This window comes from Haliotis rubra, unplaced genomic scaffold (assembly GCF_003918875.1).
Source record: "Haliotis rubra isolate DU_JTF1 unplaced genomic scaffold, ASM391887v1 Scf746, whole genome shotgun sequence".
In the NCBI taxonomy this organism is placed as follows: domain Eukaryota; kingdom Metazoa; phylum Mollusca; class Gastropoda; order Lepetellida; family Haliotidae; genus Haliotis; species Haliotis rubra.
The window spans coordinates 311087-327394 of record NW_025767464.1 but is presented as its reverse complement, the minus strand read 5'-3'; the positions used below and the strand labels follow the sequence as shown (position 1 = coordinate 327394).

The following is a 16308-nucleotide window of genomic DNA, read 5'->3' as shown; positions in this document are numbered from 1 at the left end:
CAAATTTGCCATACACATTTGAATAGTGCTGTGAGAAATATCGCACCTATGGAGAGAGGGTGCCATTTGTCTAAAAATGTGGAATGGATGGGACTGTGTTCGTCTGTCAGTCCCTGAACCATATTATTTTCCCTTCAACCCAGTACTAACCCGTGAAGGTCCGGGTTAGAATATTGATCTTCAGTAACCCATGTTTGTCGTTAGAGGCGACTAACGGGGTCGGGTTGTCAGACATGTCATCGGTTCCCAATTGCGCAGATCGATGTTCATGCTGTTGATCACTGGATTGTCTGGTCCAGACTCGATTATTTACAGACGGCCGCCATATAGCTGGAATATTTGAGTGCGGCGTAAAACTAAACTCACTCACTCACTCACTCACTCAACCCAGTGCTGCCTGTAATGCAAACGCTCAAGGTGAAGCAAGTCTAGATTTCCCAAGGTTCCCTTCTCACTGGGTCTCCGTTTCAATTTAAATGGGGCACTTTGTTCGTTTATCTCAGAGTTATGTATTTTCAGAGACTTAGTATTAGTTAATAAATTTGTATAAACAATCGATTTTTCAAGCTTCGGATGTATAACGATATATGTTAAATAACATGCGAGCCTGTATATATTATAAAAATCACGCTTTGCAAACACGAAAAATAATAATCCACTGAATATAGTGCTGTAACCAAGTAATTCGGGGTACAACTGACATTTGGTATAAAACTGAACTCGTTGTTTTTCTTAAACACACCTTCTTTCAGTCATGCATCTATTGGCAATTTACAGTACAATGTTTGAGTGTTTGAATTTACTGTACAATATACCGCGAGAGAACGTATTACCTCAGTCCTAAAGCGTAGTTCGTTCACTTTAGGGTTTCCTACGTGTCGAAACTATGGCTTATGTGCAACTTCATATAGCTGGAATATTGCTGAGTGCGGCGTAAAACTAAACTCACTCACTCAAACTCACTCATATTATTTGCTTTAGTATTGGGAACAATAATGACTGAAGCGCACATAAAATGTTACAGTTGTGCGGTCAATGCCTCATGGAACATCGGACGTTTGATGCATATGGTTTGCTATGACGCACGTTTCTAATGTTCATTGATTCTTTCCTTACTGAGGAAATGTAGAAAGAAAGAGATGTTCGGTCCCAAAGTCTAGACTCCAGTCAACTGTTGAAACCACGTGGTGCAGTACCCTCTAGTGGTGCAACAACAATTGATGATGTCATCTTACATTATTTGAGACAATGTATTGACGCTGCTTTGCAGTTAGTGAAAACAATGGCTAGTCAAGTCACACCAGTGTAAAGTACTGCAAATACATGTAATTACACAGATATCTTACACGCACACACACCCACACCATCAAACACCCCACCCCCACCCACCCCACACACCCATGGACACTATTCGGTTTTCTTTACAAATACTGAATGTCGAGAGAAAAACTAACATTCAAATGTATGTCAAAACCGAAAATGGCAACTAGTCGACATTTAGTCGAGTCTGGACCAGACAATCCAGTGAACAACATCACGAACGTCGATCTACGCAATTGGGATATGACATGTGTCAACCAAGTCAGCGAGCCTGACCACCCGATCCCGTTACTCGCCTCTCACAAGTATGGGTTGCTGAAGACAAATTCATATATTGGAGATTCTAGTAAAAGATATAGAAGACGAATGATAGAACTTCATTGGGAGTTAAAGGTAGTCTTAAGAAACGAGGAGAGGCAAAGGGCAGCTTTAATGTTTTGATTGGTTGGTTTGTTGTTTAACGCCACACTCAGATTTATGGCGGCGGTCTGTAAATAATCGAGTCCGGACCACACAATCCAATGATCAACAGCATGAGCATCAGTCTACGCAGTTGGGAAGCGTTGACGTGTGTCAACCAAATCAGCGAGCCTGACAACTCGATCCCGTTAGTTGCCTCTTAAAACATGCATGGGTGCATCAGCTTCAACTTCATTACCCCCCTTCAACCACCCAGCGGTGGCACAAGAGTACAAAAACATCAGATGACATAGACAAAGACAACATGGGGCTCAGCTAACATTTAAAATGTTAGTATACTATTGATAAACTTCGTTAACTTTTTCAATTCTACTGTTTTCTTTGTACACATTAGTTGCTTGAAGGTAACAAGATTTTACAATTTAAGATATTGCGAAGGAATATACTTTAGTCTAATATCATTAAAGTAACTACACCTCAGTAAATAATGAAGTTCATCAGCTATTGCGGGGGAGTCGCATAACTTACCATTCGTGACCCACTCGTGTTATTCCGGGACAAGCCGAATAGTTACGGAAAGGGGCGAGTGGTGACGAATGATAACTTACATGTTCTATTTTCTCGGCCGGTCTCAATGGGTAGAAGGTACGTGATTAGTTGTTCTAAATTTCAAAATTGGGATATAAACATTGGTTGAAAAAAAGGTAACGTTCAAATGTTGAGGAATCTTTTATAGTCTTATAATAAATAACCATGGGCTATTGTTCATTAAAGACCACTAACTCTCTTTTAAAACTAGTTCTACCTTTGAGGCTAGCCATTCAGTGTTAACACATTCTGGATTTTTGAAAATATTACTAATACCAAAGTGATTTAACGTACTTAAAGAATCCCAATGCTAACCCGGATCTTCACGGGTACCTCGATCTGAACAGCTTTAACGGCACAATCAGCACTTACTCTGCTCAGGGGTAACGAACTTACGTGAGTGTGTAATTGTCGATTTTCATGCAGCATTGACGTGTAAGATGGGAGGTCAGTAACACACATTCGCACTCAAGCACGCACGCACACGCACACGCACACGCACACACACATGTACATGGTCATACTTCGTCATGGCAAGTGTGTTTGATCGTTATATTTTCGTGGCCAAAATAACACAATAAAATGTAGTGAAAATGTTAACAGTCCATGATGAAAGGGTTAAGCTCAAAATGTAGTGTATTATGAATCGGTGCCTTTCATTGCAACCAAACTGCTGAAGATGTTAAAAACAAAGCCCTATTCGACATATTGTTTTGTTAAGGACGTTTTTTCAAAGTCAATAAGCCTTTATGAACGAATGATTTTTTGCTTGACGTCCTGCCGCCCATGTTATTAACTGGCTTCATTTCATTGAAACGCAAATAACAAATACACCATAAGCCATAAACTGAGGCCAGGAATACAATGTTTATTGCCAATAGGACGGTAATTGTCAAACTAATCTCGGGTTGGAGATCTTCATTCCAGGGAGAGTCCTGCTGGGAGAGTGTTGAATGAAGATGTCGCGGGCGTCGTTGGTCGTCGTGTGTGGATTGCTGGCTGTTACCGTCGGCCGAGGTACGTTGTCTTCATCAGCTCATGATACAGGACGGAGTATGGTCAGCTGCTTTGTCCCCTCACAGGGGGATGATGGTTGTCACCTACACCGCACAAACACTCGTGAAGATCCTGGTTAGAATTGGTCTTCAGCAACCCACAATTGCCGTAAGAGGCGTCTAACGGGATCGGGTGGTCAGGCTCGCTGACTTGGTTGATACATGTCATCGTAAACCAACAGTGTAGATCGATGCTCATGCTGTTGATCACTGGATTGTCGGATTGACTCGATTATTTCCAGACCGCTGCCATATAGCTGAAATATTGCAGAAGTAGCGTTAACCAACCAACCAACTAACTGCACAAACAGCTCGTATAAGTGCTTGTCCTAAGAGTGAGTGAGTGGGTATTGTTTTATGTCGCTTTGAATGGTATTTCAGTTGGCTAGCATGTCATCTTGATTCAAGAGGCTAGCCCAGATTGGTACAGAGTTTGCATGTTTATCACTTTGATTAAAGTCACGTGTATCATGCGATCAGGGTGAGAAAGAACATTGGATTCGAACTCACATGTATGCTTTAGACGACCGGGCCGCACGTGGTTCCGTAAACATATGTTTGATACTTTCATTTCTTCATAAATACCTGACCCGTGAAGATCCGGGTTAGAATTGATCTTCAGTAACCCATGCTTGTCGTAAGAGGCGACTAACGGGATCGGGTGGTCAGGCTCGCTGACTTGAATGACACGTCATCAGTTCCCAATTGTGCAGATCGATGCTCATGCTGTTGATCACTGGATTGTCTGGTCAAGATTCGATTATTTACAGACTGCCGCCATATAGCTGGACTATTGCTGAGTGCGGTGTAAACCTAAACTCACTCACTCACTCATAAATACGTCTTAGAAAACTGTAAATTGGTAATATATCCACGTATGATGGATCTGATAAATAATGAAGGACGATGTGATATTGTCTTCCATATTTTCTGATGAAAACTGGACATTGCAGTTCGTCCCCTCGAAATGTCTCAAGGGACAGGTTGCAGGATTTCGGCCATGTACAGCCATTCTGTTTACGAGTGTGAGTAGGTGATGATGTTTTAACCTTTAGCAAGATTCCAGCAATATATAGGAGGCGTCACTCATTGTACCTACGTGGGGAATCGAACTTCGGCCTTCAGCATGAAGAGAAGACGCTTTTACCATTATTTTGTTAGGCTACCCTTATGTATAGTGAGACATTTCTGACCACTTGAATAAATCACTTGATAAAAAAACATGTCTCTCCACAGACCCTCACAGCGATGTCGGAGGGAGGAACAGGGGAGCGGGGTCAGAGGTCATGTGTCCCCCGGACTGGCTGTCGGGCAGGTTCATGTGTTACAAGGTTGTCCCTCTCAAGGTCAACTGGGTTAACGCTCTGGTAGGTGTACATGGCTGTTTAACTAGATCTTGTTTTAATGTCGCAATGTTCCAGCGTTATGACGGCGACCTGCAGGTAGGTGTGATGGTTTGCATGCTGGAAGCTACTATGGTATGTATGTCGGGAGGTGTGATGGTATGCATGGTGGAAGCTACTATGGTATGTATGTCGGGAGGTGTGATGGTATGTATGCTGGAAGCTACTATGGTATGTATGTCGGTAGGTGTGATGGTATGCATGCTGGAAGCTACTATGGTATGTATGTCGGTAGGTGTGATGGTATGCATGCTGGAAGCTACTATGGTATGTATGTCGGCAGGTGTGATGGTATGCATGCTGGAAGCTACTATGGTATGTATGTCGGTAGGTGTGATGGTATGCATGCTGGAAGCTACTATGGTATGTATGTCGGTAGGTGTGATGGTATGCATGCTGGAAGCTACTATGGTATGTATGTCGGCAGGTGTGATGGTATGCATGCTGGAAGCTACTATGGTATGTATGTCGGTAGGTGTGATGGTATGCATGCTGGAGGCTACTATGGTATGTATGTCGGTAGGTGTGATGGTATGCATGCTGGAAGCTACTATGGTATGTATGTCGGTAGGTGTGATGGTATGCATGCTGGAAGCTACTATGGTATGTATGTCGGTAGGTGTGATGGTATGCATTCTGGAGGCTACTATGGTATGTATGTCGGCAGGTGTGATGGTATGCATTCTGGAGGCTACTATGGTATGTATGTCGGCAGGTGTGATGGTATGCATTCTGGAGGCTACTATGGTATGTATGTCGGTAGGTGTGATGGTATGCATTCTGGAGGCTACTATGGTTGGTATGTCGGTAGGTGTGATGGTATGCATGCTGGAGGCTACTATGGTATGTATGTCGGTAGGTGTGATGGTATGCATTCTGGAGGCTACTATGGTATGTATGTCGGTAGGTGTGATGGTATGCATGCTGGAGGCTACTATGGTATGTATGTCGGCAGGTGTGATGGTATGCATTCTGGAAGCTACTATGGTATGTATGTCGGTAGGTGTGATGGTATGCATTCTGGAGGCTACTATGGTATGTATGTCGGTAGGTGTGATGGTATGCATGCTGGAAGCTACTATGGTATGTATGTCGGCAGGAGTGATGGTATGCATTCTGGAGGCTACTATGGTATGTATATCGGGAGGTGTGATGGTATGCATGATGGGATTTGTCCTTGTATGCATGCATGCTGGTGTTTAAGCTAGTAAGCATGCTGGTATGCCTGATGGCATGTTAGCTCGAACGTCTGTTGGTAAGTATGCTGATATGCATGGTGGTATTTGTTCTGGTATGTATGCTTTAATCATGCTGGTATGTTTGACAGGCTTCCTGGTATTTGATTATGCTGGTATGTACATTTCTGTGTAAGATGAGAATCACACTGGTATGTATGTCGGTGTGCATGTTGATATGCTGGTTTGTATGCTGATATGTATGACTGTAGCACGTGTGTAGTTATGCACGTTTTAATTCCATTATTAACGGTGCATCTCTCTTCATGCAGATGCACTGTGCCGCCATGAGGGCTCACCTTGTAGACATCAACTCCCGTGGAGAACAGATGGAACTGGAGAAGTTGCTCCGTGCTAAACATACAGGTAAATATACAGAACCACAAAAGAAACGTCGCCTTTCAAAATCAAATGCAAAATCTTTTTCTTACAAGGTGGTGTTTTTATTATGATTGTACCGTTTTGTTAACATGTTTTTTCAATCCAGATTGACAGTTATTACCAACATCAGTGTGTTTCTGATGAAAAAGCTTATCGACCAAACGCACCGAAGAAGGCAGACATGGTAAAAGGTTCCGTATGACATTCGTGAAAATAAAAATGCACGTGCATGTTAACACCCTACCAATGAAAGCGAGTCTTAAACCCGCTTAAATCATTTTTGTTTTGACACAATCACCATGCCACGAAAGATCAGAGGAACCAAGTCAGGGGCACAATCATTTTAATGTTCATGTTAGGACAATCTACCGACTGCAGGAGTGGTATCGGGTCACTAACAGCATCCAAGACCGTCCACCCAGTGGGCGACCTTCAGTAACATCCCAACACCAAGACCGACCGATTGTGCGCAACCATCTGCATGATCGCTTCCCAAGAGCGGGGGAAAAAGCACGCCAGACCATTGGGACACACACCAGACCCATCAGTACCGATACAGTGCGTCGATGTTTACGCGGAGGTAACCTCTGCTGTCTCAGACCGTATCGTAGTCCTGTCGTCACCTCCAAATTGGGCAACTCAGTATCGGAATTGGCATTATCAACAATGGAGAACAGTGCTTTTATCTCTTGAAAGCCGATATTGTGTTTCGATGGCAGAGGGAGAGTATGGTGAAGGCGTGGTGAACTGTTTTCAAGTGAGTGTATTGTTGAAAGAGACTTGTGGGGTAGTCCAAGCATCATGGTGTGGGGTGCAATCGGTCTGGGCCAGTTAGTTGACACCGTGGTGTTCCAGAATCTCGGTCCAGGATGAGGAAATGACGTGACAGCTGCTCGCTATATTGACCAAGTCATAAGACCCCACGATGTACCACATTTTGGACGTTACAGAAATCACATCTTCCAACAAGACAACGCTCGTGCCCACACTGCTAGAGCAACATTGGACTTCCTAAGACAACATGGCATCCAAACCCTACAATAGCCTGCACTCAATCCGGATTTAAGTCCAATAGAACACATTTGGGACAAGATTCAAAGAAAACTGAATGGCCTCAAACCGAGGCCGACAACTGTGGCAGGACTCGATCAGGCATTTCGCAGAGTATGCCCATGGCCTTCATCAACCGGCTTATTCATTCAATGTACAGACGATGCAACGCTTTCATCGATGCCCATGAGGCCACACGCAATATTGACTTTGGGGTATCTTACTGGTACCATTTTTGGTGATTTTGCTTATGTGAACTCTGAATGTGATTCCGGAAAATGTGTTAACCATAACTGTCAAGTTTTAACTCTTGTACAGTTTTGCGTTTCAGTTATCGTCATGCAAGAATCTCACTATACACATACGAATTAGACACCACCTTCATCCAAGGGCAATTATCAAACGTTTGGTCGAACCTTAGCATTCTGGAATGCACATGTAAAGCACGTGGCCGATTCTGAACTCGTCTGGCAAGACGCGTCGCCGGTGATGAAGAGTGGGAGTCCGAATGTCCATCAGTGCCATCAGGAGGAGGTTGTCGGCTGCTGGTTTGGTCCGATAAGACGTCCCTTCTATATAGATAGACACAGACAGGAGTTTCTGGCGTGGTGATCCGACGACCGTTGACGCGTATGGAGACGTCGTAACGAACCCTTTGGTGTTGGCTCAGGGATGGTGTAGGGAAGGGTTTCGTGTGACTGCACCACACTCTGACAGCCATGCCCTTGCCAGTAGTCTGATATTCATAAATGACCACATCTACCATACGTTTCTCGACCATTTACAAAACCAAACCATTGAAACATTGCCATGCTATGAACTCAATCAAACATCATGTTGTCTATCTTAGACGCCCAGTTCAAGGTAGACTGACTGACTGAGTATGGTTTTACGCCGTTTTTAGCAATATTCCAGCAATATCACGGCGGGGGACACCAGACATGGGCTTCACAAGTTGTACCTTTGTGGGGAATCGAACCCGGGCCTTCGGCGTGACGAGCGAACGCTTTAACCAGTAGGCTACCCCACCGTCCCAGTTCAAGGTAGAGATCGTTTGTGATAAGGGATGCATTTCCTGTCCCCGGTATCCCGCACCACACCCACACAACTTACTTCAAATTGTTAGTGTTCAAAGATAATACACAAGGTCAAATTAATACTCAATTAAATGATGGAGGTGCACACTCTCCCGAAAATGTTCGAACATGGCAGCTCGACATGTGCTTTATTGTCTGAAGCATTACTAAAATAACTCGACGGTTTGTCTCAAGGATCGGACACCTCAGTTTGGGCATCCTATGCAGGTCCATGCAAACGTCTTCAAGCATCCTTGTTTATCAAGAGTATGTTCTATCCATTACGATGTAAACCACGGACCTATTCCATTCGTGACCCACTCGTGTTATTCCGGGACAAGCCGAATTTTACGGAAAGGGCCGAGTGGTGACGAAAGGGACTTATTCGCCATCACAGCTTCTTTGCGGAAGTGACGTCAGTGTCCCTTTTCATCCTATCAGGAACATATGACAGAATCTCTCTCGCTCATGAGGGTTCTGTATAGTTTGATTTGTTTGTTGCTTCACGCCACAATATTCCAGCTACACGGCGGCGGTCTGTAAATAGACTGGACAATCCAGTGGCATTAAGACGTCTGTGACTGGGTGGATGTTTCAGAGTTGTATCATTCGTATCCTGTTCAAAAGGGAGCTGTGATATCGAACGGTTCCTGAATATTTGTAACATTAAACAGATATACAGACATACTATAAATAATGAGATATACTTCAAACTCAATGTACCTATGCACGTATTGTCTTATTCCCAGGGCTGAAGACCGAGAGGTTGTGGATCGGCGGAAGTGACCTGTCCAGTAATGGCCAGTGGCAGTGGGTGACCGCCCGTCAGAACATGTCGTACACCCATTGGTACCGCCGCACACCGCCCCCTGCCGGCAGGGGGGCTGGACTGTGCCCTGATGGTAGGGGGCATCTATCTGTGGGGGGCCAGCGACTGCACAGCTCTCTATCCCTTTATTTGTGAAGCAAGGTAAACCATGACGATATACTGACTGACTGACTGAGTTTAGTTTTACGCCGCTTTTAGCAATATTCCAGCAATATCACGGCGGGGGACACCAGAAATGGGCTTAACACATTGTGCCCATGTGGGGAATCGAACCCGGGCCTTCGGCGGGCGAGCCAACGCTTTAACCACTAGGCTACCCCAACGTCCCTCATGACGATATAACCTTAGTCTCTCAACATGAGGGACGTTGGGGTAGCCTCGTGGTTAAAGCGTTCGCTCGTCACGCCAAGATCCGAGTTCGATTCCCCACATGGTTACAATGTGTGAAGTCGATTTCTGATATTCCCCGCCGTGATATTGCTGGAATATTGCATACAACGGCGTAAAACCATACTCACTTACCCACCTAACACGTGAACCGTGTATAAGGTTTCAGAGTCTATGTAAACTGTGGACTAGTACATACACACCGTGCATGGAGGGTTTTGACCGACGATATTGACCCTGTTATATTTTTGTGTAATAAGAAGGTGATAAGCTCTGTTATATGTTGATTAGAAACGACGGCATCATGAAACGTTTATTAACAAATACCTTCACATACGTACGCACACACACGCGCAAACACACTGCCTGCATGAAATCCCCGCATGTACTTTTACTCCATTGGTAGTGAGTGAGTGAGTTTAGTTTTACGCCGCACTCAGCAATATTCCAGCTATATGGCGGCGGTCTGTAAATAATCGAGTCTGGACCAGACAATCCAGTGATCAACAGCATGAACATCGATCTGCGCAATTGAGAACCGATGACATGTGTCAACCAAGTCAGCGAGTCTGACCATCCGATCCCTTTAGTCGCCTCTTACGACAGGCGTGTGTTGCTGAAGGTGCATTCTAACCCGGACCTTCACGGGTCCAGTGGTACTGTTCTTGCTTAAAGAGTTCAACATGTTAGATTTATGGAGTTAAACTTCTCCCCTGTAATCTTTTCATTGCAGACCCTTGTTGGACCTTCACTCCTCGACTAACTAGATGCTGGATGTACAGGGGCCCTCTTGGGGTTAGAGGAGCTGTAACTTAATGTTTTCTTCAATGACTTGATACATTATGAAGTGAATAAACTGTATCAAGAAAACTAGTTGTTCCTCCATATCTGAATCATACAACGGCTGCAATGAAGGAGCCGTGTACAATAAAATCAGTTAGTCTTATCAGGATCCGCTGATTGTGAATTCGAATCCCAGACGATGAGGATCGGTTGTCAGACCAAATATGTGATCCTATGCTTAACGACAGCGGTAGATCAGCAGCTCAATACGTAAATGGTTATAAAGAGTTGCGTCCCCTGGCCATGAGACTGTGAGCATTGGTCTGTGAGCACGATATCATATCTGCCTTTGGTTTCCCCCTAGCAATTCATTGTGAACGGTTGCGCCTCATGGGTGAGTGTCGGTTCGAATCTAGGTTTGCCCCGATTAAGCTTCTGGGTGTGTGGGCACCATGCCCATGGGTTCTACCAGAGTAGCGAATGATTGCCAACTGCATCACTTCCGGCTCACCTTCAGCATTAAGCTAGAGCCGGTGGGGTAGCCTAGTGGTTAAAGTGTTCGCTCGTCACGCCGAAGACACAGGTTCGATTCCCACATGGGTACAATGTGTGAAGCCTATTTCTGTGGTCCCCCGCCGTGATATTGCTGGAATATTGCTAATAGAGACTCACTCACTCATGTGATATAGCTGGAACACTGTCCAAAGCGGCGTTAAGTTCAACTCACTCACTCATGCTGGTCGACAAGACGTGGTATAATTGCTGTTGACAACGGCGACGCATTACTCACTCATTAATTAACTGTTACTTTCACTGCATCGAGCAGTCGGACAAACTTCATTTCCTGGCAAGTGACATTTCTCTCCAAGACAGTTTTCGTCTGGGCACAGTTTTAGTTGATCGGGCGTTATTATTCTGGAAGCTGTATGTTTCGAATTTCGGAAGGGGTCTAAAACGGTAGTTGACAAAATCATATGTCCCGCCTATTATCTGAAAAATGGCCGATCTCAGTTTTGACGATGATTTGGAACGGTGCGGCAGAACAAGGTTGTGTAGAATATCGATTCCAGAGAGACCTGCCTATCCTCAGATGTCTGTGTTAGATTAGATGTGGATGCCGGATTCATCTGCCAGTGTAACCCACACGTACAGACTGTGTGATCTTGGTGGAAGACAGAGAGAGATGCATGATGAAATGATCCGGGGTGGAATTGGTCTTCAGTAACCCAAGCTTGTCGTAAAATATGAGGTGAATTTGGGTTTTACGTCTTGCTTGAGAATATTTCGCTCACGACGTGCTTGCGTGTGTATGTGTATGTACGGCCGCTTGTACTAGCCCAGACTTAAGCTGGTTTTATAGTGCTAGCCCAATGAGATAACATGCCGCAGTGAAGCATGAATACCCCACTCAGACACATTATACTGACTCCGAGCCGACCAGTCCTTGTTGTACCCATTAATGTCGAGCGCCAGGCAGGGACTAACAAGTACCATATTTTAACGTCGTTTGGTATGACGCGGTCGGGGATCAAACCCGCGACCTTCCGCTCTGCAGGCGGACGCACTAACCACTACACCACGGAGGCGGTTTGTCGTAAAAGGCGACTAACGGGATTGGATGGTCAGGCTCACTGACTTTATAACGACGTAAATTGTAATAAAAAACGCAAATTGTAATACTTGCAGCAAATTTTAATAAACCTGACGTAAATTGTAATAAAAACGTAACTTGTAATAAAAATTGACGTAAATTGTAATACGCAAATTGTAATAAAAATTGACCTAAATTGTAATAATTTTAGTTGCGGTAAAATGTAATAAATATTTACGTAAATTGTAATAACAGTTTTAATCACTCGTAAATACGCGTGTGTTTGTTTTTCGATGCATTTCATGTATCATATAAGCTTGTTAGGACGATAACTCTAGAAAGAAATGATGGATTTTGTTCAAATTTGGTACCAAGATATATAGGCGAGATTCACCGTTACCAGTTAAATTGAGTGACCTTGAGATAATTTTCCATGGTCACAGCAAAATTCTGAGGGTTTTGCCGATATAAAGATTGTTAGCACGATAACCCAAGAAAGAACAGACAAATCTTAACTAAATGACGAAAATAACATTCGTCCTGATATATAATCGATATAAAATCTCTGACTGTCCTTTTTATTATGTCTTTTCGCAAATATCTGTTGAGGTTTTGATATGTATACATATAAAGAGGGGGATGGGGGTGGGTGGGTTTTACTAACGGGTAACTTATACTATCTCACAGACAAATGTCTCAACCTGTGTGTCTGCCTGCCTGTCTGCTAATGAGAATATTCAATGCATAACTGCGATCACTGACCACATGCAATTTGAACTTAACTCCAATCAGGCTATACACCATAAACAAAACGCGCATTGATTTATGGCCCGAGTTCGGTCTATGTCACATTATGTAATTACACAGACATGCAGGTGTGATACTTGAACACATGACATGTTATGATGTCTATTGATTGCAAAATGTTATGCACAAAAAATATGAGCATGTATTTACAAAACCCAACTTTCTATATATACACACAAATGAGCGGCATCTGCTAATGAACCAGCCGTTACACTTGAGTGCACACCCACCCGCTCTGACTGGGTTCGGTATCCCGGCTGCTTCGTTTCGAGGGAGGTAAACCCAAGCACAAAATATTGCACTTTTGATTTGCGATTATACGCTTATAATTTTGTTTATTTGTTTTTTCATAATCAGCAATGCATATTATATGTCATGAAGAAGTGATAATTGTGTTTTAATTATGTTTGATTTTTTGGTTGCATGTGACCTTTAACACACTTGCATGCATCTAGTCAACCTCACCTAGAATCTGATACAAATGCAGCTGTTTGCTATGTTCCAGCCCCACGATCCCCATTTTGTGTGACTTTGTATCTTGACTTGGTACTCCCCAAAAACGTAAAATCTGCAATAAAATCCATCACAAACTTCAGGAAACAAAATATGCAAGAAACATTTTTGTACATTTGAGATTGGTAAGTCCGCTAGAATCAAATTAAGATAAAAAAGCAATTTGAAACTACAATCGCTGCCAAGCTTGGTAGCCGCGAACTCAGGAAAGAATTAATAGATTTTGATCCAATTTTATGTAAAGGTGTATTGGCGGGATTCCCCCTGCACCAGTTGAAAGAAAATATGCAAGAAACATTTTGTATGTTGGTAAAAATCCGCTTGAATCCAACTTAGATAGTAAACTGCACAGAAAAAAGCAATTTGAAATTGTAATCGCTTGATCAAGTGACTCCACCTTCATGTTTACTGAAAGAGCTTGTTTTGGAGACGCTACAAACCCCCTTTCACTTGACGTCATCATAAGAACATAACTTATCCTAATGTTTTCAGTTATTCATACATGATGTCAAGGGGTCAAACTAAATACTGAATGGTCACACAAGTGTCAGCTCTCAAAATATTGTATATCTGGACTCAATGTTTTTGAAAAATTAAAAAGAGGGTGTCCTTAAAAACAGTCCACGTCTAAATACAAATCAAGCAATCCAAATCTTTGAATGTCTGTGGTGACGGGAAGTCATCCAATACTATGCTGAACATATTTATGTGATATTATCTGAGGGCATACCATTATACAAGAGATAGCGCAATAGTGCAGTGGTAAGGCGTCTGCCTATCACGCTGAAGGCCCGGGTTCGAGGAGGCACCTAGGTTCGGGTCCCGAGATGGGCACATTTGCGTAGTATTCTTCGACAAGATACTTAGATCTACACTGTCTCAGTTCACCCAGCTGTAAAATGGGTACCCGTGAGTGTGTGCTGGCAATGTGAGTGTTTAGTTCATTGCGGCTAACAGGCATCATGGCCGTATGATCCCCAGGGAGTTGAACAAGTATCGGAAAGTACGATAGTGTCCTATGATCGGGGATAGTAATGTACGTAGCGCCAGGAGCAGGCAATGTGCCTGGATATGAGCGCCATATAAGCGGACTATTACTATTACTAGATACCAAATGGCAGATCGTTTTCCATTTTCTGCAAATTTGTAAGAAACATTATACCCCAATATGTTGTGATGACTAAAGTGTCGTTAACCAAATGAAATTTTGGATATGACTTTGCTAATGATTCCTGTAAAATAAAAAGGAAACATTGGACATCGAGAATATAGTTAGGCTGACTACTTTTTCAACGCCCCTCGTAACATACTTAAAAGAAAAGAGAACGTCTAAGGAAACATGCATTTCGATGTCTGAATACTTCTGAGCTATTTAAATACAAAGAGCAAAAGAATAAAGTAAATAATCTGAAAAGAATAGCCAAGGAGACCTTTATATCTAATTTTGATAACTATTTATCACCTCAGTCTACTCAATCAGGTGGTTACTACTTCATAGGGACCCATTCCCCTTCTTGTCACTGATGATTCTGGGATACCTTCAGTATTTACAGATTTGGATAACGCTGAAACATTAAATAAATATTTTGTATCTGTTTCAAATGTTAATGATGGCGGCAAGACTTTGCCACCTGTTAGCCATCGCTGCGTTAACAGTATAACAAACGTCATTGTAACCGAAAATGGGGTATCTGAGATAATTAAGACCTTACCAGCAAACAAATCTAGTGGAACTGATGACATTAACATGAGAGTGGTAAAACGAATTTGTACATCTATAGCTGAACCTCTTTGTTTGTTGTATAATATATCACTGAGTGACTGTATTTCCTACAATGTAATGTCACTCCTATTTTGAAAGAAGGAGATACATCCCTCCCAACTAATTACATACCTATTAGTTTAATATTACCTGTCCTTGGGAAAATCCTTGAAAGAATAATGGTAAAGCATGTACACGACCATTTCCATGAACATAACATTTTAAGTGAGTTCCAGTCAGATTTCACTGCTAGTTATTCTACTACATCTCAACATTTATCATAATATACGCTCAGTCCTAGATAATCACCACCTTTACTGTATGTCATTTTGTGATATTTCGAAAGCTTTTTACAGGGCTTGGCATAAAGGTTTATTGCACAAATTAGAAAATGATGGTGTTCGTGGAAACGTACTAAGTTAACTAACTATCAATCTGGGCCCGGTTGTTCAATACTCGGTTATCTTAACCGCCGGTTAAGTCCTAACGGCCGGTTAAATCCTTAGAGATACATTAGGTCCTAACGGCCGGTTAAATCCTTAGAGATACATTAGGTAACCGTTAGGTAACCGAACGTTAAATATGCGTTGTACAAAACATGGTTAATCATGCCGTTAGCTAACGTCGCCGTCAAAGTTTAACAGTGTGGTTAACGTCACTGGTTAGCTTTCATATATCCCATAGTTCCGTTTTCTGTTTACTTCCGGTTTACCAAAAATGGAAACGCAAAATGTCGCCTGCACCCCAAGGAAAAAGAGAAGTCGAAATTGCTCTGCTTACGAAGAGAATGTAATCCAGTCAATGGTTGAGGCCAACTCTATAGTTTATCATAGGCATGCGAATGTCGTAGCGTTACGAACGTTTTGTATTGGAACACAAGGTTCCAGCCGTTTGCATAATTTATATTTCAAAGACATATGACCCCAGCTCTGTGTGGGACTTACTTCAATTCCAGCAACAGAAAAGACATTTTAATGAAAAACTATAGCACAGCTATAGATAAAGTACGATAAATCCATGAAAATAATATTAATATTAGAAGCATGTTGTCCGTGGATAGAAAATGTATAAATATTACACACAGAGTTACGCTTAGACGGCTACAGTC

General features: G+C 42.8%; 1 protein-coding gene across 1 annotated transcript; it reads left to right on the top strand.

The window, feature by feature from the left end:
* Window positions 1-2753: 2753 nt before the first annotated feature.
* Window positions 2754-10595, top strand: LOC124259987 (C-type lectin Cal-like). Its single transcript, XM_046694214.1, has 5 exons — window positions 2754-3345; window positions 4620-4750; window positions 6294-6387; window positions 9278-9498; window positions 10478-10595. The coding sequence occupies exons 1-4, from the start codon at window positions 3282-3284 to the stop codon at window positions 9490-9492; spliced, it is 504 nt and encodes a 167-aa protein (XP_046550170.1). The 5' UTR covers window positions 2754-3281; the 3' UTR covers window positions 9493-9498; window positions 10478-10595.
* The last annotated feature ends 5713 nt before the right edge of the window (window positions 10596-16308 follow it).

Coding starts and splice junctions, on each gene's coding strand:
- LOC124259987 (XM_046694214.1), top strand. CDS start 3,282: ATGAAGATGTCGCGGGCGTCGTTGGTCGTCGTGTGTGGATTGCTGGCT. Junction 3,346..4,619: donor GGCTGTTACCGTCGGCCGAG/GTACGTTGTCTT, acceptor GTCTCTCCACAG/ACCCTCACAGCGATGTCGGA. Junction 4,751..6,293: donor TCAACTGGGTTAACGCTCTG/GTAGGTGTACAT, acceptor CTCTTCATGCAG/ATGCACTGTGCCGCCATGAG.